Raw genomic sequence first — 25,257 nt, forward strand, 5'->3', positions numbered from 1 at the left:
AACAGAGACAGTGTCCAGCGGGCGGTGCCCAGAGATGGTGAAGAGAGACAGTGCCCAGAGACGGTGAACTGAGGCAGTGCCTGGCGGGCAGTGTCCAGAGACGGTGAACAGAAACAGTGACCAGTGGGCAGTGCCCAGAGATGGTGAACAGAGACAGTGCCCAGGGGCAGTGCCCCGAGACAGTGAACAGGGACAGTGCCCAGGGGGCAGTGCCCAGAGACAGTGAACAGAGATAGTGCCCAGGGGGTGGTGCCCGGAGACAGTGAACAGAGTCAGTGCCCAGGGGGTGGTGCCCGAAGACAGTGAACAGGGACAGTGCCCAGGGGGCAGTGCCCGGAGACGGTGAACAGAGACAGTGCCCAGGGGCAGTGCCCCGAGACAGTGAACAGGGACAGTGCCCAGGGGGCAGTGCCCAGAGACGGTGAACAGAGGCAGTGCCCAGGGGGCAGTGCCCAGAGACGGTGAACAGAGGCAGTGCCCAGGGGGTGGTGCCCGAAGACAGTGAACAGAGTCAGTGCCCAGCGGGCAGTGCCCAGAGACGGTGAACTGAGGCAGTGCCCAGAGACGGTGAACTGAGGCAGTGCCCAGGGATGCTGAGCAGAGGCAGTACCCGGAGACGGTGAACAGACACAGTGCGCAGCGGGCAGTGCCCGGAGATGGTGAACAGAGACAGTGCCCAGCGGGCGGTGCCCAGAGACGGTGAAGAGAGACAGTGTCCAGAAACGCTGAACAGAGGCAGTGCCCAGAGACAGTGCCCAGTGGGCAGTGCCCAGAGATGATGAACAGGGTCAGTACCCCGTGGGCAGTGGCCGGAGACGGTAAACAGGGACAGTACCCAGCGGGCAGTGTCCAGAGATGGTGAACAGAGACAGTGCCCAGGGGCAGTGCCCCGAGACAGTGAACAGGGACAGTGCGCAGGGGGCAGTGCCTGGAGACAGTGAACAGAGATAGTGCCCAGGGGGTGGTGCCCGGAGACAGTGAACAGAGTCAGTGCCCAGGGGGCAGTGCCCAGAGACGGTGAACAGAGACAGTGTCCAGAGACGGTGAACAGAGACAGTGTCCAGCGGGCAGTGCCCAGAGACGGTGAACAGGGACAGTGCCTGGAGACGGTGAACAGAGACAGTGCCTGGCAGGCAGTGCCCAGAGATGATGAACAGGGTCAGTACCCCGTGGGCAGTGGCCGGAGACGGTAAACAGGGACAGTACCCAGCGGGCAGTGCCTGGAGATGGTGAACAGAGACAGTACCCAGCGGGCAGTGTCCAGAGATGGTGAACAGAGACAGTGCCCGGGGGCAGTGCCTGGAGACAGTGAACAGAGATAGTGCCCAGGGGGTGGTGCCCGGAGACAGTGAACAGAGTCAGTGCCCAGGGGGCAGTGCCCAGAGACGGTGAACAGAGACAGTGTCCAGAGACGGTGAACAGTGACAGTGTCCAGCAGGCGGTGCCCAGAGATGGTGAACAGAGGCAGTGCCCAGAGACGGCGAACAGAGACAGTGACCAGTGGGCAGTGTCCAGAAACTTCATCCAGCAGCAGTGTCCAGAGACAGTGCCCAGCGGGCAGTGTCCGGAGACAGTGAACAGAGACAGTGCCCAACGGGCAGTGCCCAGAGACGGTGAACAGGGACAGTGCCCAGAGACGGCGAACAGAGACAGTGACCAGTGGGCAGTATCCAGAAACTTCATCCAGCAGCAGTGTCCAGAGACAGTGCTCAGCGGGCAGTGTCCAGAGTCGGTGAACAGAGACAGTACCCAGCGGGTAGTGCTCGGAGATGGTGAACAGGGACAGTGCCCAGCAGGCAGTGTCCAGAGACAGTGAACAGAGAAAGTGCCCAGCGGGCAGTGCCCAGAGACGGTGAAGAGAGGAGTGCCGAGCGGGCAGTGGCCGGAGACGGTGAACAGAGACAGTGACCAGTGGGCAGTGTCCAGAGACTTCATCCAGCAGCAGTGTCCAGAGACAGTGCCCAGCGGGCAGTGTCCGGAGACAGTGAACAGAGACAGTGCCCAGCGGGCAGTGCCCAGAGACAGTGAACAGGGACAGTGCCTGGAGACGGTGAACAGGGACAGTGCCGAGCGGGCAGTATCCGGAGATGATGAACAGAGACATTGCCCAGCAGGCAGTGTCCAGAGACGGTGAACAGAGACAGTGTCCAGCAGGCAGTGCCCGGAGGCGGTGAACAGAAACAGTGACCAGTGGGCAGTGCCCAGAGATGGTGAACAGAGATAGTGTCCAGGGGGTGGTGCCCGGAGACAGTGAACAGAGTCAGTGCCCAGGGGGCAGTGCCCAGAGATGGTGAACAGAGACAGTGCCCAGAGACGGTGAACAGAGACAGTACCCAGCGGGCAGTGTCCGGAGATGGTGAACAGAGACAGTGCCCAGGGGCAGTGCCCCGAGACAGTGAACAGGGACAGTGCCCAGGGGGCAGTGCCCAAAGACAGTGAACAGAGATAGTGCCCAGGGGGTGGTGCCCGGAGACAGTGAACAGAGTCAGTGCCCAGTGGGTGGTGCCCGAAGACAGTGAACAGAGTCGGTGCCCAGAGACGGTGAACAGAGGCAGTGCCCGGAGACGGTGAACAGACACAATGCCCAGTGGGCAGTGCCCTGAGACAGTGAACAGAGACAGTGCCCAGAGATGGTGAACTGTGGCAGTGCCCAGAGATGCTGAGCAGAGGCAGTACCCGGAGACGGTGAACAGACACAGTGCCCAGTGGGCAGTGCCTGGAGACAGTAAAGAGGGACAGTGCGCAGCGGGCAGTGCCCGGAGACGGTGAACAGAGACAGTGTCCAGAGACGGTGAACAGAGACAGTGCCCAGCAGGCGGTGCCCAGAGACGGTGAACAGAGGTAGTGCCCAGAGACAATGAACAGAGGCAGTGCCCAGAGACAGTGAACAGAGACAGTGCCCAGTGGGCAGTGCCCAGAGTTGATGAACAGGGTCAGTACCCCATGGGCAGTGGCCGGAGACAGTAAACAGTGACAGTACACAGCGGGCAGTGCCTGGAGATGGTGAACAGAGACAATATCCAGCGGGCAGTGTCCAGAGATGGTGAACAGAGACAGTGCCCAGGGGCAGTGCCCCGAGACAGTGAACAGGGACAGTGCCCAGGGGGCAGTGCCTGGAGACAGTGAACAGAGATAGTGCCCAGGGGGTGGTGCCCGGAGACAGTGAACAGAGTCAGTGCCCAGGGGGCAGTGCCCAGAGACGGTGAACAGTGACAGTGTCCAGAGACGGTGAACAGTGACAGTGTCCAGAGACGGTGAACAGTGACAGTGTCCAGCAGGCGGTGTCCAGTGACAGTGTCCAGAGACGGTGAACAGAAACAGTGACCAGCAGGCAGTGCCCAGAGATGATGAACAGGGTCAGTACCCCGTGGGCAGTGGCCGGAGACGGTAAACAGGGACAGTACCCAGGGGGTGGTGCCTGGAGACAGTCAACAGAGTCAGTGTCCAGAGACGGTGACCAGGGTCAGTGCCCAGGGGGCAGTGCCCATCTTCACTCGGCTGGTTTTGGGAATTTTGCCCCTGACCGGAATGGGTTTGTCATAGTACAAGTCTGAAATCTAGGATGAAGTTCTCTGACGACCGAAAGAGAATGAACAGGAATGACAAGCACCTTTGTCCCTTTTTTTTGAGGGTAAATTATAAACGTCGCTCCCAAGCACCACGTGACCCGTGTCCTCATCATCATGGCGGCAGCAACGTGACCAGCACGTGATGAAGGAACCGGGCCGTAAAGTGAGGAGGTCATACTACTGTAAAGTGTCGCGCGGTCGCTATGGTTTCCCGTGGTCGGTGAGTCTGGAATCGGTCGAGGTGACGGACGGATCGTTTTTAAATTCGATCCCCCTCAGAAGGACGGAAATGGACAACTCGGGGACTGGGGGAGGCTTACGGGCTGGGTTCGGCCTTTTCAGCGGCGGCGGTGGCGCTGGCTCCTCGGTGCCAGATTATTCTCAGCCCGACCTTTCCCGTGTTCCCTGTGAGTAAGAGAGCGAAGCCTGGGACAGTAGGCCGCATCTTCACTAGTGTCAGCGCCTGGTTTAGCCTAACTCTGGCCGAATGCTCTTAGTTCGTATAACCAACCCCTCGTACAGTTTTCTCAGGGTCTATGGTAGATTGTAATGGGGAAAGCTGGGAGCTGTATTTGGATTTGATAAAGTACCACGAGTTGTTATTACGCAACATGAGGATTTAATAACCACACTCTGGGATTTTCATTTGATGTCCCTGTTAAGGTTCAAGTCCTCCCGTTTCTCATCCCTTGTCCTTTTTTAAAAACCAAATATAACCTGTACCTAGGCAGGAGAAAATCTGAGTGAAATGTCATGCTTCTAGCTATTCCAGTTGCATCGTGTTGTGTGTAGTCGAACCCAGCTCTTCCTGATGTCTCCAAGACCGTTGCCATGACCATATTTTGGGGCTGATGATACCCTTTAAATGATCGGTGGAATAACGTACCTCTCCCCGTTTCTCTTCCCCCCCCCCCCCCCGCTCCGCTTCGCTTCGACGTACACCGGGAGATGTCAGCACACGGACCTCCTAACTTGAACTGTCCGGTGCCCCCACACCTGCTGTTGGCTAGCCAGAATGCCAGTGATCATGGATCCCCGCTTTCCCACGGCCCTTCAGTCTTTTTGAAATTTTCTCATCTACCTGTTCAGAGATGTTATTGCACATCTCTGGAGTAGACCGGACTTGAATCTGGTTAGAGACAAAAGAAAAATTGCAGATGCTGGAATCCAAGTTAAACAAACAGGAGACTGGAAGAACACAGCAAGCCAGGCAGCATCTGAAGGAAAGGAGAATTTAATGTTTCAGGTATTACCGTTCTTTTGAAGAAGGATAAATACCTGAAACGTTGACATGAATCTGGGCCTCATTGGTAAATGTGATTGGACTCAGTTGGGTGTTGCATTTACATTTACATGGATTCAGAATTAGTCAGCAGAAGAACAGTTAACCTTCCGAAGGGCATTCCTGCAACTGAACCAGCTGCCAAAAGAAATAATCTCAATCCTGCCATTGGAAATCAAGTCCCATTTTTAGATTATTTCTGTTTAAAAGTTTTCATTATAGCAGCACCATCTCAGCAGGTAGAACCACCCATTAAAATGGCATAAATTATTAGAAAATATTATTGGAATATTAACATTAAACTGATGCTGATGCAACTAAAGCAGAGTATGCAGGAAGAGAATAAGACTACCACCAGATGTCTTGAATACTTCGCAGCCAATTAAATAGTTTTGAACTGTAGGAAGTTATAATGTGGGAAAAGTGACATCTGTGTGCACATTCTTGTAATCAAAAGCATGATAACCAAAAATCCTCCTTTTAGTATTATGTTAATTGTGGGATAAGTATCGACCAAGTCGCTAGTGGTAACCTCCAATCAATCGTTTTCCAGCCACCTTCAATTTTGAAGAGTTAAATTGGATTGAACGTGTTAGCTGTGTTCCTGTCTCCACAGATGCTGCCAAACCTGCAGAGTTTCTCCTGCAATTTCTGTTTTAATTTCAGATTTCCAACATTTAGTATTTTTGCTTCATCCATACTGGATACCTCCATACATTGAACCCCTGTTTTGGTCCCAAATTAAATTTACACTTCCTTTTTAATCTTTTAAGCCTGTAAAAGCTTTTCGATTCCTCTTTACCTTCATGTGAGTCTTTCCCTTCTCTCGCCATCTTCAGCGAGAGAATCTAGACAATCACATTAATATTCAGTTGCAACATCCTGAGTCATTGACCAGAAATTTAGCTGAACCAGCCATGTAAATGTGCAAAAATGATGCTGCTTGGCCTGCTGTGTTCATCCAGCCTCACATTTTATTATCTTGGAATTCTCCAGCATCTGCAGTTCCCATTATCTATGTAAATGTGCAAGATTGGTTCTAAACTGTGACACTACTGCCGGTTCCTAACTTCCCTTTGCGTAAATATCTGTTGTTGACGGTCTGACTAAAGTGGGAATGTGGGTAACTGGGAAAGAAAAAAAACTAATATGTAGAGTGGTACTGTAAGATACAAAAATGACAAGGGATATTATTGGAGCTAACCTTTACCTTTGCCGTTTTCAGTAACTGGAATGAGCCCTTTGTCTCCATATCTGAACCTTGATCCTCGATATTTGATCCAAGTAAGTAGAAAATATTTTTCCATTTGAAGTATTCTGGGCTCCATGAACCTGTTTGAAAATCTTTCATGGGTGAAATAAAATACTTTCTGATGTTTTTAATGTAATGTGTCATTCTATACTATATAACCTAAAATGGTTCGCAAGTCTATGCTTCACTGTGGCATTTGGAACTGACTTTCAATGCCTTTTTAAGACTTGAATGTTATATGTCTGCGCTTTGCTAAGTGGACTTGTGTGGATACTTTATTAAAGCTTGCCCTCCTAGTGTGAAGGTAAAGTGGCTTTCTCTTTCTCCAATATTAAGCCTATAGGTTTGGGTGATTCAATAAGTGCAGGTAGGTTTAAACTGAGGGCTGTGTGAAGCTCCAGCAAACCAACTCTTAGAGGCCAGATAACTCAGTTCTGTTTCTGTCATTATTTCTTCTCTGAATCTGTGGTGGTTAGGGGAAAAGATTATTCAGAATGCTGTTCGTCATTAAGTCCTAATAACAATCAGTCAATCAATCTTGGCGTCGTGAGGTACATAAGGATTTATACATGGGATGGTATTTAAAGTTAACCCTAATCTTTGAATAAATATCTATGCGACTCATGAAAGCGTGAGATTGAACGATCTTAATTATTGCTTCTAGAAACTGAGTTTGAATCCATCAGTGTCTCTGGGTCTGATGTGAAGTGGTTGATGTGGCACCTGTAATCTGATTTCTAGTAGATCACAAATCATTCATCGTTTCATGTTAAGGAAGCTCTGATGCATTTCACTATATTATTCACTGTAAAATGCAAGTGACAAATCATTCAATTCAATTCTCTGGTAATGATTGAGTATTATATTGTTGAGGCTGGGAAAGTTGAGTTGAGGAGTTGGGATGTGTACAGGACTTTGGTGAGGCCTCTTTAAGAATACTGCATGGAATTCTGGCCATCCTTCTATAAGAAAGATATTGTGAAACTTGAGAGACTGCAAAAAGATTTACAAGTATGTTGCCAGAAATGGAGGGTTTTGAGTTATGGGGAGGGGCTGAATAGGCTGGGCTTTCGTCCCTGGAGCATTGGAGCCTGAGGTGTGACCTTTAGAGAGATTTATAAAATCATGTGGGGCATGGATAGGAAGAATAGGCAATGCCTTTTTCCTAGGGTGGGGAGTCCAAAACTAGAGGGCATAGATTTAGTCAGAAGGGAAAGATTTAAAAGGGGCATGACGGGCAACTGTTTCACAAGCGTATATGGAACGAGCTATGAGAGGTAGTAGTGGAGGCAGGTACAATTACAACATTCCAAAAGACAATTGGACAGATGCATGGATATGAAAGGTTCAGAGGGATATGGGTCAACACAGGCAAATGGCACTAATTCGCTTTGGGAAACCAGATTGGCACGGGCGTGTTACTGAAAGGGCCAGTTTCCATGCTGTGTGACTCTGCAATCAGCATAACTGATATGGGATGATGCCCTGGTTCAGGTGGTGGTTGGGGGAGTTTTACTGTATGTCCAACTTTGAACTACATGCTCAGATATCAAAAAAAACTGCTTTGTACATCTGGTCTGTGTTATATCTGAACTGACTACTAAACAGGATTGGAAAGTAGAAGCTGATGTATGTTGAGCCTGTTTTGAGTGTAAAACACGTTGCAATGCTCCCAGATTTAGTTGTGGGGCAGTCTGTGCCTGAACTCTGCTAAATTCAAGAAGTCCTTTTGTTTTTTAACTGACCTAGCAAGCCACTCGGTTCAATGGCCGTTGAGCGTGGCCGTTTGCAGTGATGTCCACCTCCATGAAAGATTAAGGAAGAAAAAAAATTCCCAGCAGTCACCAAAACTAGTTTTTAGCACTTTGTATTCTCCCTCTGCCAAGTCAGAATGCCCTCATTGATGTGCCTGCTGCTTCCAGGCTTGAAGTGCTTTTATATGTCTATCACCAAAATTTCCTGTCTTCCACTTTCACCCCTACCACCACCTCCACCCCCAAAAATAAACAAAAATGTTGAATGTTAAGATGGATCGAGCAATAATATTTCACACCAATCTCAAAGCCCATTGGCAGCCTGTTATTTGACCTCCTGTCATCTTCCTCCAACCTACTCCCTGGGATTTGACAAGGATAAGAAGTCTGAAATCCATGCTGCTAAAGTGGTTGAGCTGTGAATATGTGTTGCATTTCCAAATTTCAGGCCAGTCTTGAGCTTTAAGTTAAAGTGGACTGTGACCAATTTGACACTTAAATCTTTACATTTGCAGTTGAATTGTGCCTTCTGATATACAAATACTTGACATTGGTAAAGGACATAGTCATCCCATCCATATGGAATGTTATCTTTGTTGTGTGGAAGCTCTGTGATCCTTTTGAAGATGATGCGTTTCGGACACTTGCAACAAAGGATTCTAGTGTTTCTTTTGTTGAATTTTTACAATATAGAAATAATATAAAGTCTGCTGTCTAATGCATCATTATTACATCAAGGTAAATGTAAATTATGAACTAGAGTTACTGACAAATGCCCTTAATTTATAATTGATCACCTTTTCAAAATGGTCATTGAATGTATTGATTGAATTCTTCCAAACTTTCCTAGGTTCTGGAAGGGTGCCAGAGGATTGGAAAACTGCTGATACAGTTCCCTTATTTCAGAAAAGAGGGAGCCAGATAGCATAAACTATAGGCCAGTTTGCCTTATGTCTGTAATTGGAAATTGTTCGGTTTTATTATGAAGAAAAATGTAGCAATTTGCTTAAATCACAATGCAGTTAGGCAGTCTGTGTAGTTTTGTGAAAGAGTAGTCATGTTTGACAAACTTGTTAGAATGCTTTTGAGGATATAGCTAACAGGTTGGATACAGGTCTAGTGCATTTCAATTTCCAAGAGGAGTTTGAGAGGTGCCACATTAAATACTATGAAACAAGGTAAAAGTTGATCGTGTTTGGCATGTTATATTAGCGTGGATACAGGTTTGGATGACCAGTAGAAAACAGGGATTTGGGATGGCTGATTCATTTTCAGGTTGGGAAATTGTAACTAATGTGGTATTACAGGATTGTGTTTTGGCTTCAACTTCTTATGGGGTTCTCCGCTTGAAGAGTGAATTCCGATCTACGGCCACCTCCACACATAGGGCAAGAATGCAGATTTCAATTCCACCCCATGGAAATGGGGATTACAAATCATGCTGTTGTCACTAGCCTAATGTATATTCAGTCAACCAACCCCATCAATATACATGCATGCAGTAGCCTGGAGTTATGAGGGAAGACGATGGCCTAGTGGTATTATCGCTGGACTGTTAATTCAGAGACCCAAGTAATGTTCTGGGGACCTGGGTTCGAATCCCACCATGGCAGATGGTGGATTTTGAATTCAATAGAAATCTGGAATTAATAATCTAATGTTGACCATGAATCCATTGCTGAATGTCGGGAAAATCCCATTCACTAATGTCCTTTTAGGAATGGAAACTGCCATCCTTACCTGGTCTGGCCTACATGTGACTCCAGACCCACAATAAAGTGGTTGGCTCATAACTGTCTTCTGGGAAGGGCAGTTAGGGATGGGCAGTAAATGCTGGCCTAGCCAGTGTTGCTGTCATCTCATGAAAGAATGAATAAAGAAATAAATAAATAGTGCTGATACAGCCTTCTGTTACTTTTGATTACATAGTTGACTAACAGTTTCTCCTGCTGTAGCCACCTGCCTTGGTCATTTGTTAGAAGAGATTACAAGTTGATGACCTTTTTTGGCTGTTACGAGTGCATTTCCCTCGGCCGTTAAGGCCTGGAGTGGATCTTCAACCAGGAGCTCATGGTCAAGATGCAGGGATCCTACCACTGCACCACAATCTTCTACCTCAATTATGGATGATCTGTAATAACTTGGATGAAAATATCAAAGGTACGGTAGCCAAAGAAATGACAGTCTGATAGATGGGAAAGTAAGTTTTTGAGAACACAGTTTCTGAAAAGACATAGGTTAAACGAGTGAGCCAAAATTGAGATGTCGTACGATGTGAGAAAACACAAGGTTGTCCACTTTTGTTAGGAAGAAAAGCAAAAAAAAATTTTAAATGGTGAGACTGCAGAATATTGCAGTGTATAAATCATAAAAGCTTGGCATGCCGCAGCTATGTACTGGTGAGATTCCATTTCTAAAGAAGGGTCCAGCCCCGAAATGTCAGCTTTCCTGTTCCTTTGCTGCTTGGCCTGCTGTATTCATCAGGATCTACACCTTGTTATCCAGAATAATGTGTTGAGTTTGGGTTTACTTATTTAAGAAGGAATGTATTTGCATTGGAAGAAGTTCAGAAAAAAATCAATGGGTTGCAGAGATTGTCTTGTCATTGTTCCATTCAAACTTGAATGTATTCAGGTTTCTGATCAACAAAGAAGTTGAGGGTTATGGGGGCAGATGGGAAAATGGAAGGACAAGCCAAATATCCACCAATTGACGATATATCCATCAGCATTCCTATGTTTTCAGATCTTATCAGGGATTTACTCTAAATATGGAAAGCCCCCCTTTAGTCTCGGTTGGATTTCCTAGTTCATTGTCATCCTTTCATTGAGTGGAGAAAGAACTTCTGATATTTGAATCTGCAACATTGGCAGTTGGTACAGATGGTGCTTTCTGTGCTATCTACCCCTACCTCTGTGGTGAAACTTCTTAGGCATCCAGTTCCAAAGAGAGAAGTGTTTCTCTGCCATTGTGTATGTTGGTAAGAAATATTTCCATTACCTACTGCAGTGTTTATTTTCCCCTCCCACTGCTACCTCAAGACAGCCAGAAATAGCAGTGGTCACTGGGCTAGCCCTGGCCCAGGTACATGCTATGGGGATACTGGCTTAGAACCTGCAGTAGTTAATTCACTTACTGTTTGGTTCACTAATATCCTTCAGGGAAAGAAATCTGCTGTCCTTGCCTGATACGACCTACGTGTGATTCCACACCCCCAGAACCTTGGTAATGTTGTTGACTTTTCTTTGCCCTCTGAAATGGCCTAGTAAACTACTCAATCCAAAGGGCAATTAAGGATGGGCAGCAAATGCTGACATTGCCATTAATTCCCACAATCCATGATGAAATACATTTCAAAAAATGTTTAGTGTTTTAAATAAATTTCCTTTATTGAAGGTTATCTGATGTAAGCAATTTCCAGGTGCCTGTGGCTCCAAGCAGAATCAAAATGTTATGATGAGTTGTTTATGACTGTCAGTAAGAGTGCATGGTTTGCAGCTGCCTGTTTTTATTGGGTTCACTGTCTTGTGAGTGCTTATTATAGTGAGATATTCTATGCCACCTAGAGCCAGAAATTCAGAACACCAACTGATGGCTATCTGTCAGTCTTTGGGTTGAAAAGAGATGAGAAATTATGACTCAGCTACCTACCATTCATCCCTATGATACACTAACATTCATAGCATGGCGTCTAATTATATTTTAAGTAAGATCAATACTTTTGAACCATAGAAAAGATACAGCATGGAAAGAGATTGTTCAGCTGCTCATATCTGCACCACCTGAATAAATCAGCCACCCATTCTAATGCTATTCACCAGCATTTGATCTGGAACCTTGCGCAATACAGTACTTCATGCGTAGATCCAGATTCCTTTTAAATGAGTTGAAGATTTCTACTTCCACCAACAAACTGGGGAGTGAATTCTAGATAACCCACCACCCTTTGATTAAAAGTCCTTTTCCTCATGTTATCTATAATCCTCCTACCAATCACCCCTAAATCTTTACTCCATGGTGATTGATGTCTCCATTGGGAAGAATGAGTCTTTCCTGTCCACTCCATCCCAAGGCCCTCAATATTTTGTACTTCACAATTAAATCTTTTCTTCCTTTCCTAAGAGAAACAACCTTAATCTGTCCAGTCTTTTCACATGCCTGCAATTTTCAATCCCCAAAACATTCTTGTATGCTCTCGACCTATTGTCCTTCTCATAATGTGGTGACCAAAGCTTTACACAAACTCCAGCTGCGTCATAACCACTGACCTATATAGTTCCAGTGTTACATTCCTGCTCTTGCCATTACATTCAGTACCTTGCTCATTGAGGAAAGCATCCCCTCCTATCACCTTTACCACTTTTTCTACCTGTCCTATCATCTTCAAGGACCTCAAGACATGCACTGTTTGGGGGCTGTCACTTCTTCTAACCCTCTCCGTAGCCTGCAGTTATTGTCTATTCTCATGTTTTGTTTGCACTTTACAAATGTATCATCTCCCACTTCTTGGATTGAATTTCATTTGTCATTCTGTTGACCAGTCAAGCCATTGATATCTTTCTGCAGTCAACAGCTGTCTTCTTTGCTATCAACTACCTAGCCAATTTTTGTGACCTCTTCAAGTTTCCAATTATGCCTCTGACATGTTAAGTCTGAGGGACTCAAGTGAGCCCTGTATAATACCACTGGAAGCTGCTTTCCATTCGCAAAAATGTCCATCAACTGTTACCCTTTGTTTCCTATCACTGAGCCAACTTTGGATCCAACCCATCATTTTCCCCTGCCTGTGATTTCTTGCCATGTGCTTTACTAAAGTCTGTAAAGACAACATCCACAGCATTACTTTTATCAGTCAAGTTACTGCCTCAAATTCAGTTGTTAGTAAGATACAATTTTCCCACAACAATACCATTCTGACTATCTCTGATTAATCCGTGCCTATCCAAGGACTTGCTAATTCTATTTCTCAATATTGAATGAATGTAGTAATTTGCCTAGCCCAGCAGTCAGTGACATGCCTAGAATTATTTGGCCTGTGCCTCCTACTCTTTTTGAATAAGGAAATAATGTTTGGAAACTTCCCATCCTTGGGTACCTGGCCTGTATTTGGTGAGATTGGAAACTTATCCTTTGAATCTGCTATTTTCCTTCCTGACTTGCTTTTAACAGCCTAGGGTACAATACACTGGTGACTTATAAAACTTCAGAGGTCACTCCCTCCAATGTTTCTTTGTTATGCTTCTTTTATTCAATAGTTCACATTTCTCCCTTTTTATTAGCAGGAATGTCTCCATCATACTTCTCCTTTTATGAGGACTGGGACAAAATACCCATTTAGAACCTTGCCAATCTTCTGCACACAAACTCAATTTACAGATGTACACCTCTGATTGACCCAATCCTTTTGCTAGTCAACCTCTTGATCTTAATGTATTGATAAAACATTTTTGGATTTTCCTTTGTTTTACTGGCTTAACAAGTTTCCTCTTTCACTCAAACATGTACTTTCTAGGCTCTATCTCTGTTAAAGTATTACTTTGTTTAAGATTTTTGCAAGATCTGTTTTTCTGCTTTACCTTACCCGGTGTTTCTGGATAAACAGGGAACTCTACAGGTTTAACATTACCACCAGCGATATGCCAACGCTGACTGTAGAATCATGTTTTGAATGTTTTTCATAGGTTTACCACTGACTTTGTTTGAAATAGCTATGACTGATCTTCTTTTGCTACCTCATCTGTCAACCTAAAAGCTTGCCCCCCCCCCCCCACCACCCCCACCCCTATTTCAAACATTGGTTGACATCCTATCTTTGACCCCTTCCAATGATGCCAAATCTAGCTATGTTATGATCACCATCTCCAAAATGATCACTCACTGCTACTTCATTCACCTGCCCAGCTTTATTTCTGAAGACAAATTCTAGAATTGCACCCTGTTTCATTGGGCTTTCTACTGGCTAATAAAAATTATTGTGAATGTGGTTGAAGAATTTTGTGCCTTTTGTAGTATATCCTTTCGATATTTTTGTCATTTGAAGATCTCCTACTGTTTCAGGGTCTATAGTCCACACTAAACAGTGTGGCTGCCTTTTTTTAAAGATTTATTCTATGTCATCCGCCCTCTCAGTTCTGATATTTTATCCAATAATGATACACAACCAGCCTTGTTTATTCCTTTTGCTATCCTGTCTGAAAACAGCCCAGGATGTTGCGTTGCTGTCCTCTTATCCTTGAAACCAAGTCTCTGATAAAGCAATGATATCGTACTCCCAGTTAATCGACTTCATTCAGTATACTTATTCTAGTAACTTGTATACCTTTTTAATGCAGCCAGTTTATTTTCTGCAAAACATTTCTTAATGTCTATTTCTTCTGCTTTCATAATCAATCATTAAGTTTCTGTCTCCCATTCCCTGCTCAGAAGAATCACTAATTTAAGTGAACATTACCCTGTTCAAGTTATTTTGACATCTACTATCGCAGCTGATTTCAAGACACATCATGCTTTTCTCCAAAGTTTGTATCATTATTTATATTATGAACAATGGGTAATACTTATCTTTACCAGTATTCAGTCTCCTTTTACTATGTATTTGCATCTGGTGAAAACCAATACAAATCATTTCGTAAATGGATTTTCACATCTGTCAGTAATTGTCCTGTTTTTCTGTTGTCAGCAGATACTTTCACTGTGCTTTTAGTATCTTAAGTGCATAAAATTCCCATAGTTTAAAATCAGATTCCATTATGAGATGTGAATTCTCACCTTTGCGTTTTCTGTTTCAGGACACCGAGGAGTTTATATTACCAACCGGAGCTAACAAGACTCGAGGAAGATTCGAGCTGGCTTTTTTTACGATTGGTGGTTGCTGTATGACTGGTATGCCAGGCAATTTTGATAGATAGTCAAAGATACTGAATAAGCCACGAATTAAGAGCTCTAGTAGAATTAGCAACCAATACAGGGGCTGAATCCTGCCTGTAGGTTTGATTAAATGAGACACTGTAGATGAATAAATTGGATGATGTAGGCATGAGAATCAGTTTATCTTTAAAGATTTGTGAATTAGAGTGAAGAGTTTGTATCAAATTTGGTATACATTTTGAGTGTCTCACAGGAGAGTGTTGAGATCTTGAGCCTGCATTATCCTCACCTTGAGTGCATGGAAGCAGCTGACTTTACCTTTTGTATTGTCTCACCAGATCTTGTTACTTTCCTGGGAAAACAAAGTCACTACCTGTGCAGGTGCTTATTTTGCTAATAGAAGTTTTGGCAGGAAAGGAAAGTGGGAGGGAGTATTTGCAGTTCTAGGTGGAAGTTAGGAAGTGATCTGCATTGTTAAGAACAGATGGAAGTTCTTTGAAAAGGGGAGGAAAATCCTCATTTTCTGATTCAGTCGTAAATGTTTTAACCTCAACCCAGACAGTAATGATCTATTTCAGGATAGCTTCTGATACTTATTTGTAGGCTCACAAATAGACCCTTTGTTGTGTAGATGGATGTTTACTGATTTGGTGGCAGTTTCTGTTCACTGAATATGATCCAGTTTTAACTGACCTTGGAATACAGTATGTTTGCTGCTGTAAGATTGTCACATATCCAAGTAGCTCACTTTGGGTTAGATAATTTGATTTGCATTTGATACCAGCTCTGAAATCTTTTTCTGGAAAACAGAATTTGACATTTGTTGATTTACGGACCTGGAACTTGCCTCTTTGTGATAGTTTCTAGCTTTTTTCTGTTTCGTTAGGTGCTGCTGTTGGTGCCATAAATGGCCTGCGTTTGGGATTGAAAGAGACTCGAGATATGGCTTGGTCAAAACCCAGAAATGTTCAGTGAGTATCCGTTCATGTCAGATGGCTTGTCACCTGGAGATTTTTAACGAATAGGGAAGGCTGCAAGGGTGCTACTGTAGAATGTTTGGGTATCATTGATTTTGAAGATCATTGTACTGTAAAGCTGGCTTGGTACAGGCTGTAGTTGTCATATGTAGCAGAGATTTGAAATCCTCTTATTATTTTTCTCATGCTGAATGAATCACTGCTTGTCAATCATCATCAAATTCAGAAATTGTTCTGTGTTCCCAGATCAACTGCCTCCCTTTGTCCAATAGCTGAGATGATTGACTGCTTTGTGTACCTGCTCTATTAACCTGTTTAATCACTTGTGCCATGCAGCATCCTTAACAAAAAAAGGTAATCAACCTATCCTACATGAAAGTGGTCTGTGCTGGCTTGACAAGTGCCATTTTGGTGTCTAATTTTCTTCAAGTGCTGGAGAGAATTCTGTGCTTTTCAGGTTTCTGGTAGCAGCTGTAGAATCAAGGATCTTCTTTGCCCCCCACCCAGTTACAGAGGGCAGGGGAAGCATTGCATTATTCACCCTCTATTTTCTTTTGAAAATTTGGACTACTTTTCGCAAAACAAAAATGAAGAACTTCACAATTGATGCAATGAAAGGGATCGGATGGCTAAGTTAACCTTCAACCACAAGGTGGTGATACTGATTTGATCAGCAAATGTAGACTGTTCTAACAAGCTTTTTGCAGATAAAAATTCCTTGCATTGGCTGCGAGAACACATTGCGCAGTCTGTGTGCAGTCGTCATTTTGTTGGAGCATAATCTGAATGCTACAGAGCAAAATTTTGTTTATCTGGCTTTTTTGCTATAGCATGTCTTTCTTGATAAACTCGACCATATATGCATATTCATCCTCCTGTTTTTTTTTCTGCCTCCGCCTAGTAATTTTGCAAATTTAAATTGCACAAATAAATTTAAATTTAAAATGGCACGGGTCACCATTTGAAAGATGGCAAATATCAATTTTTTTAAAAACTTTGCATATTGTATTTTATTCATGGACATCCTAAATACTGCGGAGCTGTAGAATTACTTCATTAATGTAGTAACTACTTCACTCATAGCAAAATCTTTCAAATAACAATGAGATTTGGACATTTTAATATTTAGTTAAGAGGAATGGTGGCCAGGCCAAAGGAAGGACAGTAACTGCTCTTCAAGTAGACATGTTGGCCATTGCTGAATATCTCTTACTAAAAGACAACATTTTCATTGAGCAAAACAGTCATTAGCAAATACTATTATTCCAATTTGAGTGATGCAAGGTGAGTTGAAAACACTTTTGACTCTGAGGCCTGAGTGTGGAATTACAATAGATCTTCTAATATTTACCAAATGGGTTCCCATTCCTCAAGTGGTTTCGCTAATCCTGTAACATGATTTGAGTGTCTGATCAGCTGTGTGAAGTTAATGCTATTTTTCCACATTATAAAATAACTTGCATTTCATGTCAAATCAATACTTGAGATGCTTAGCCTTGAGTTTCTAAACAATATTCTGGTTGAAGATTGAACTGAGGCCCTTCACACTGTGGCATGATGGTATCTCCACAATGTAAGTAACCAAGCAAAGTCCAGATTGAGCTTGCTTATGTTACGTTCTTTGAGATGGTTACGTAATTCTCACTCTCCCATTCTCGTTTCTCCCAAAAGGCTTGCAAGTATTTCCTTTTCAAATGTTTGCTTACTATTGAGTCTGCTGTGAAGCTAAAATGGCAAGGAGCAATCTGCCTGTTTTCACTCTTAGCTTCACGGCATTCAGTACAAAGTTATCCATGTATTGATGCTGTGATTCAAATTGAGAATAATAAACAAATGAGAAAGGAGCAAGTTAATTTTGAGATTTATTTTTGTTTATATTGAAGGAAGTTGCAACAGGACTTATTTTCACCCCTTTTCCATACGTTCTTGCAATGTTGTTGAATTGGCAATTTCTTTATCAGTTAAATTTACATTTAATTGTTGACACAGTTAGCCACAAAGTATTTAAAACATCCTTTGAAACTTAGAAATAAGTATATAGTGTAATGAATAAGTTCAGGATTTACAGGTGCGGATTGCCATGTGGAAGTGAGATGATGATAAGATGCCTGTCTTAAAGAAGAGCAAAATATTTTTGGGTACAAAGTGGTCAGAAAAGGTATCAAAGGACGGAATGCAGGAAGGTTAGCAGTATTGGTTAAGGATGGAAATGAGGTGGGCCAAGTGGATCAGTTGTCAGTGGGGACAACATTTTAGGAGATAATGATCATTATATCAAGGTTTAGGATGATGGTGGAAAATGACATTGGTCAAACCAGAGTAAAGAAAATCAGTAGGCAAAGAGCTGACTTCAATGGTGCAAGAATAGAGCAGGGCAAGATTGATTGGAGCAAAAGGTTGGTTTGGGGGAATCTGTAACTGAACAATGGGCTGCCCTCAGAGAGAAGATAGTTTGGATACAGGCAGGACATTCCCAGGAAAGGCGGTGGGAATAAACAAATCCAGAGGACTTTGGATGACAAAGGAGATAAAAATGAAAATAAAGAAGGAAAAGTGTATAAAAGAGCGTTCCAAAGTCGTCTATAGAAATGTAAATGGGTGAGAGGAGGAGTAGGATAAATTAGGGACCAAAAAGGAAATGGCATATAGAGGCAGGCAACATGGTATCAGCTGGGCAACCATACCATTCAGGGTGCCACTCTGTTGGAAGGATTTGAATGCATTAGAGAGCATCCAGAAGAAATTCACAAGAATGGTTCTAGGTATGAGAGTCTTCAGTTTTGAGGATTGAATTAATAGATATTTTTAAAATCATGAAGTGGCTGGGTAGAATGGTTTAAGTAAATACAATGCATCTGTGTTTACTGGGAAGGTAGATGCTACTCAGGCCAGGGTGACAGGGTGATGAAAATGGCATTTGGAACGCTTGCCTTTATTGGTCAGAGCATTGAGTACAAGAATTGGGACCTCATGCTACGGCTGTACCAGACATTGGTAAAGCCACATTTGGAGTACTGCGTACAATTCTGGTTGCCCTCCTATAAGCATGAAGTTAATAAACTGGAAAAAAGTGCAATAAAAATTTACAAGGATGTTACTGAGACTGGAAGGTTTGAGTAATAAAGAACAGCTGCATAGACTGAACTTGTTTTCCCTGGAACATAGGAGACTGAGGGGAATCTTAAAATGGTTTATAAATCATTTTTGAGGGGCATGGATAAGGTGATTAGCGCAAGGTCTTTTTCCCAGGATAGGGGTCTAAAACTAGAGGACATTGGTTTAAGGTGAGAGGGGAAAGATTTTAAGAGACCTGAAGGGCATCACTTTCACACAGAACGTGTGCATTTATGGAACAAGCTACCAGAGGATATTGTAGAGGTGGGCACAATTACAAAGTTTAAAAGACATTTGGACAGATGCATGGATCTGAAGAGTTGAGGAGGTTGGGCCAGACACAGCAAACGTGACTACTTCAGTTAAGTGAAACCTGGTTGGCATGGGCAAGTTGGGCCAAAGTCCTGTTTGTGTATTGTATGACTCCAAGTCAGGAGTGTGATGAAATACTCCCTACTTGCTTGGGTGGGTGCAGATGTGCACAAAATTGAGAGCTCTGATATGGTAAATGAGAGAAAGCATCTCTACAGACAGAAGTGTCAATATATAACATACTTTCTAACAAAATTTTGTAACTATGCTTTTCACTTGGAGAGTTATATAATCTAGAATTTATTGAAAGGTGGTTGAATACAAATTCTGGTTATACACATTTGCAGGACTGTGGGGAAAGAGCAGGAGAGTGGGACTAATTGGATAGCAGTTCCAAAGAGCTGGCACAGACAATGGATTTTCAGTGTTGTTTGATTCTGTGATTCACTGGAGAACAAAGGATAGATTTGCTGCACAGCCTAGTTCCTGCCACTAATGGCCTAAGAAAGAAACTGGGACTGTATCATATTGACGTGGATCTAGCATATCAGTCTGAATAATTTGTACTTTTAGACTCTGACCTGCTGAGTCAATAAAAAAAGCCTTTTAGCAATCTCAAAGGTCTGTTTCTTTTCCCAATAGCCACAAAATGTTAATGGGCTACTACGTACCTAGAACAACAGATGATACACTCTGAAAATTTGTTTGCACAACAGCTCTTAATGAATTTTTAATATTTGACATACTCTAATCTCAACTTGACATGAATTTCAAATTTGCCAGTTATAAATCTGTGGTTTTTATATATGTTATATGCATCCTGCATATACACTATTCAAATGTTATTCTAAGCTAAATCTGGTGTAGCTCCTGGTTGTCCATGAATCTTTTTTTGACGGCAATAGGGTTTAATTGCAATGTTAAGGTATCAATGGGTGGGTTCATTGCCAGTGGACATACTACCTCATCAGTAGTGCTGAAAGGACACTACTGCAGACCACATCAAATAGCCAGAAAAAAAGGAAACATTGCGTGCTCGTAAAACCCACCCCTTCCCTCCCTAAACCCTGATCCCACTGTACTCAAAGCAGTTGCATGCAAGTTCACCTTTACGTTCCTAAATGATTGTGCACTTGCTCCTAAACAATCATCTTATTGACTGGAGCTGTGTAGACGTCAGTGGCATCGCTCACTTATCTACCATTTTTACGTGGTGTGGTACAAAAATGCAATACACGCTTGAATCAAAATGACTCTGGGACCATTGGAAATTGCACCACTGCCAAAGCTTCACCCCACTTTGGAACTCCAGTTTTTTTTTCCCTTATTCTTCATTTTCTTTAGCACGAGGCCATAATTTGTTCCCAGTTTTGCCATTGTGTGGAATGGCATGTTCACCTAGGCAGAGGGTAATCAACTATTTGTGGAGAGCTAGGTATTTTAGATCAGACCAAACATACGATTAGATTTCCTACAGTGTGGAAACAGGCCCTTCGGCCCAACAAGTCCACACCGCTCCTTGAAGCATCCCACCCAGACACATTCCCCTATAACCCACACACCCCTGAACACGACAGGCAATTTAGCATGGCCAATCCACCTAGCCTGCACATCTTTGGACTGTGGGAGGAAACCGAAGCACCCGGAGGAAACCCACGCAGACACGGGGAGAATGTGCAAACTCCACACAGACAGACCCCCGAGGCCGGAATTGAACCTGGGTCCCTGGTGCTGTGAGGCTGCAGTGCTAACCACTGAGCCACCGTGTAAGAAGTGGGGAGCAGGGTTAGGCTGTTTGGCTCCTCAGGCCAAGGCCTGGACTCCACTTGGCTCTCCACCAGTGCCTTTTAACACTCTTGTTAATCAAGAACCTATTTATTTCTGCCTTAAAATTATTCACTGACCCTGCTCTATCACTCTCTGGAGTAAGGGAGATCCACAAATGTAACCCTCTGAGAGAAAAATTCTCCACATCTTAAATGGGATACCCCATATTTTCAAATTGTATCTCCTGGTTCTACTCTCTCTCACAGCCTTTCAGTATTCACACTATTGAGTCTCCTCTGGTTCTTGCATGTTTCAATAGGATCACTTTTCATTCTTCTAACCTCTGAATACAGGCCCTACCATTTTTATGATCGGTAAAGATGACACATTTCCTTCCCTAAAGGACATTAGTAAACCAGGTAGGTTCTTAAAGCAATTCTTAGTTATCATAGTCACCGTTCCTGACGCTAGTTGGATGTACCAGCTTTATTAACTTACTTTAATTTTCACAAGTTGCCATGATGGGATTTGAACCAATGCCCCCAAAGCATTTGAGATAATGGGAACTGCAGATGCTGGAGAATCCACGATAATAAAATGTGAGGCTGGATGACCACAGCAGGCCAAGCAGCATCTCAGGAGCACAAAAGCTGACGTTTCGGGCCGAGACCCTTCATCAGAGAGGGGGATGGGGTGAGGGTTCTGGAATAAATAGGGAGAGAGGGGGAGGCGGACCGAAGATGGAGAGAAAAGAAGATAGCTGGAGAGGAGAGTATAGGTGGGGAGGTAGGGAGGGGATAGGTCAGTCCAGGGAAGACGGACAGGTCAAGGAGGTGGGATGAGGTTAGTAGGTAGGAGATGGAGGTGCGGCTTGGGGTGGGAGGAAGGGATGGGTGAGAGGAAGAACAGGTTAGGGAGGCAGAGACAGGTTGGACTGGTTTTGGGATGCAGTGGGTGGAGGGCAAGAGCTGGGCTGGTTGTGGTGTGCAGTGGGGGGAGGGGACGAACTGGGCTGGTTCAGGGATGCAGTGGGGGAAGGGGAGATTTTGAAGCTGGTGAAATCCACATTGATACCATTAGGCTGCAGGGTTCCCAAGCGGAATATGAGTTGCTGTTCCTGCAACCTTCGGGTGGCATCATTGTGGCACTGCAGGAGGCCCATGATGGACATGGCATCTAAAGAATGGGAGGGGGAGTGGAAATGGTTTGCGACTGGGAGGTGCAGTTGTTTATTGTGAACCGAGCGGAGGTGTTCTGCAAAGCGGTCCCCAAGCCTCCGCTTGGTTTCCCCAATGTAGAGGAAGCCACACCGGGTACAGTGGATGCAGTATACCACATTGGCAGATGTGCGGGTGAACCTCTGCTTAATGTGGAAAGTCATCTTGGGGCCTGGGATAGGGGTGAGGGAGGAGGTGTGGGGGCAAGTGTAGCATTTCCTGCGGTTGCAGGGGAAGGTGCTGGGTGTGGTGGGGTTGGAGACCGCTTGGGGACCGCTTTGCAGAACACCTCTGCTCGGTTTGCAACAAACAACTGCACCTCCCAGTCGCAAACCATTTCCACTCCCCCTCCCATTCTTTAGATGACATGTCCATCATGGGCTTCCTGCAGTGCCACAATGATGCCACCTGAAGGTTGCAGGAACAGCAACTCATATTCCGCTTGGGAACTCTGCAGCCTAATGGTATCAATGTGGACTTCACCAGCTTCAAAATCTCCCCTTCCCCCACCGCATCCCTAAACCAGCCCAGTTCGTCCCCTCTTCCCCCCCCCCCCCTCACTGCACCACACAACCAGCCCAGCTCTTCCCCTCCACCCACTGCATCCCAAAACCAGTCCAACCTGTCTCTGCCTCCCTAACCTGTTCTTCCTCTCACCCATCCCTTCCTCCCACCCCAAGCCGCACCTCCCTCTCCTACCTACTAACCTCATCCCACCTCCTTGACCTGTCCGTCTTCCCTGGACTGACCTATCCCCTCCCTACCTCCCCACCTATACTCTCTCCACCTATCTTCTTTTCTCCATCTTCGGTCCGCCTCCCCCTCTCTCCTTATTTATTCCAGAAACCTCACCCCATCTCCCTCTCTGATGAAGGGTCTCGGCCCGAAACGTCAGCTTTTGTGCTCCTGAGATGCTGCTTGGCCTGCTGTGTTCATCCAGCCTCACATTTTATTACCCCCAAAGCATTTGCTTTAACTTTCTTAGTTGGTCTTTTTGTAGCCAGAGCTGAGAGATTAACTGATTGACCTTTAAAATCAATACAGTAGGTGTAAACATGTTTTCACTCTCGGGTGGAGTCCAAAACTAGGGCCAAAAATCTAAGATTGTTACTAATAAATCCAATAAGGAATATACAAGAGAAATGTATTTAAACAGAGAGTACATATTTCCACATAGAGTAGTTGAGGTGAATAGCAGAGATTTACTTAAGGGGAAGCTGTGTTAAATAAACGAATGTGTTTTTAAAAGAAAAGATTTGTTCCGAAGAAGAGTCCTACCGGACTCAAAACGTTAACTCTGTTCTTTCTCCACAGATGCTGCCAGACTGGCTGAGTTTATCCCAGCACACTCTCTTATTTTTAGATTTCCAGACTGCTATATTGGCTCCTTTGTGGAAGGATTTGTTGTTGGAGCATGTTGAGATGTGATTGGAGCATAAATACAGATCTCTTGGACCCACTGTTTCTTATGTTCTGTGGTCTATTTCAAATGTCCTCCGACTCACCGTGAGCCCTGTCATGGGGGATCTGCTGTTAGTTGTTTTACAAATCTTGTGTATAGTGCGCAGTTACTGTTGCACTTAAAAATGCTGTCATCCCATTTTTAAAACATCCTTTGACTAAATTAGATGGAGCACAAGTAATGGCTCTGTATTCTTATGGAGTGTGTTAATACCATGTGTTAAAATGTGTTTGCTGTTTTTCTGAAAATTTGCCCCTTGCTCAATGAATCCTGAAACCAAATATTGATGCTTATTCTCCAGCTGTGCTCACTTCCCAGAATTTCTGAAACTTTGGAAGAAATGTAGTTTTTCTTTTCAAAGGTCACTTGGCCCTATGTCAGAGGGTTATCAATGTTTGTGCAGCTGTTTCAATAAATGCAATATTGCACATTATTAGTGTGAATGATGCACTAGTGAATGAACTCATTGTAACTCTCCATTTTGATATGTTTATCCTCATCCCAACACTGCTTCCCTCCCTACCCAGCTGCATGGCTAATGAGGTTAAAATCCATGCACATCGTTGCTTGGCTGCTCCTGATTTACCAACGTACCGGGAGGGAAAGAAAATTTTCAATAATCATCCCAGAGGTTTCTGCCGACTTAACAAAAATATCTTGACCAACTCTCAACAAACATGATTTTTTGAGTTTTTATTTATTTGAACTTCTGAGCATCTTCTCAATTAATAACACACATCCGTGCTTCTGGTTTGTGGTGTTGTGCAGTAATCCTGAAAGAGCAAAACGATGTGTGCTTGCTCTGGCAGACAGAAAAGGCTACTTTCAGTTCCTTTGGAGTTGATGCTAATTCTCACTAGAAACAACTACAATGGTTTGGCTTTGGGATTCTGAAACTGAATTACTCGGTGCAGAGTTTGTGTTGTATTTCGTTTGTTTACTTGCTGCTTTGCATTGAACTAACTGCTATGGAAAATAAATGGTTTTATTGACTGTAGGTTGTGGTGATTGCGCTTTCATAAATTATCAAATTTCTGGCATATCAAATACTTGAGTTGCATCACTTTTGTTTAAGTAAATATGCTTAATAATTTTCAGCATTTTTAAGGTGTTCTGGGATACGTACCTGCTACAGAATTTGCTCTTCTGTGTATTGGGGAGGGGTGGGTGCAAAGAGAGTGAGTTATGGGTTGTTCACTCTGGAGAATGCCTTTGTAGGCTGGTTGTCTTAATTTCATGTTCCTGTTGAGCTATTGAGAATTATTGATTGTAATCAGGAGTGTGGGAAATTGATCCTAGCCAGTTTGTTCTCTTTGTGGTCGAGCTGAACTGAACTCCCCACCATCTCCTTCCATCCCCAGGATCATATTTAGCTGCCTCTTGAACCCAGTTTTAATGTTGACTTCAATAATGTTCTTGAGCAACAGCTACACAAAATAAGTAGCTTGTATAAAATGTCTCCCTAAAAATACTGATTTTTGAAGTGTTCTTCACCTCTTTATTGACTTGATCTGTATGTATCTGCTTTATTAAATGCTGTACCAAGACTCCCCTTGACAGTATAGAAGTTTACTGTAGTCAGTTTGGAGTGTTCCACCTTATCATCGGCCAAAACGTTGAACATTCTAAAGGAGTTGGATTCAATTCTTGGGGTTAAAGGGATCAAAGGGTATGGGGGGAAAAT

The 25,257-nt window shown here is 44.0% G+C and overlaps 1 protein-coding gene across 2 annotated transcripts in view; it reads left to right on the top strand.

Moving 5' to 3' along the window:
• The first annotated feature begins 3,740 nt into the window (after nucleotides 1–3,740).
• Nucleotides 3,741–25,257, top strand: part of timm23a (translocase of inner mitochondrial membrane 23 homolog a (yeast)) — a 33,195-nt gene continuing 11,678 nt past the window's right edge. The window contains exons 1-4 of one of the 2 annotated variants that reach the window (XM_059640268.1): nucleotides 3,741–3,976; nucleotides 6,077–6,135; nucleotides 14,646–14,739; nucleotides 15,611–15,695. In XM_059640268.1, the coding sequence (XP_059496251.1) occupies nucleotides 3,859–3,976; nucleotides 6,077–6,135; nucleotides 14,646–14,739; nucleotides 15,611–15,695 (356 nt within the window). In that variant the 5' untranslated portion in view covers nucleotides 3,741–3,858. The remainder of the gene's footprint in view (nucleotides 3,977–6,076; nucleotides 6,136–14,645; nucleotides 14,740–15,610; nucleotides 15,696–25,257) is intronic. The other variant, XM_059640269.1, reaches the window with a different exon arrangement.

Source organism: Stegostoma tigrinum, chromosome 37, assembly GCF_030684315.1.
Source record: "Stegostoma tigrinum isolate sSteTig4 chromosome 37, sSteTig4.hap1, whole genome shotgun sequence".
Taxonomy (NCBI): domain Eukaryota; kingdom Metazoa; phylum Chordata; class Chondrichthyes; order Orectolobiformes; family Stegostomatidae; genus Stegostoma; species Stegostoma tigrinum.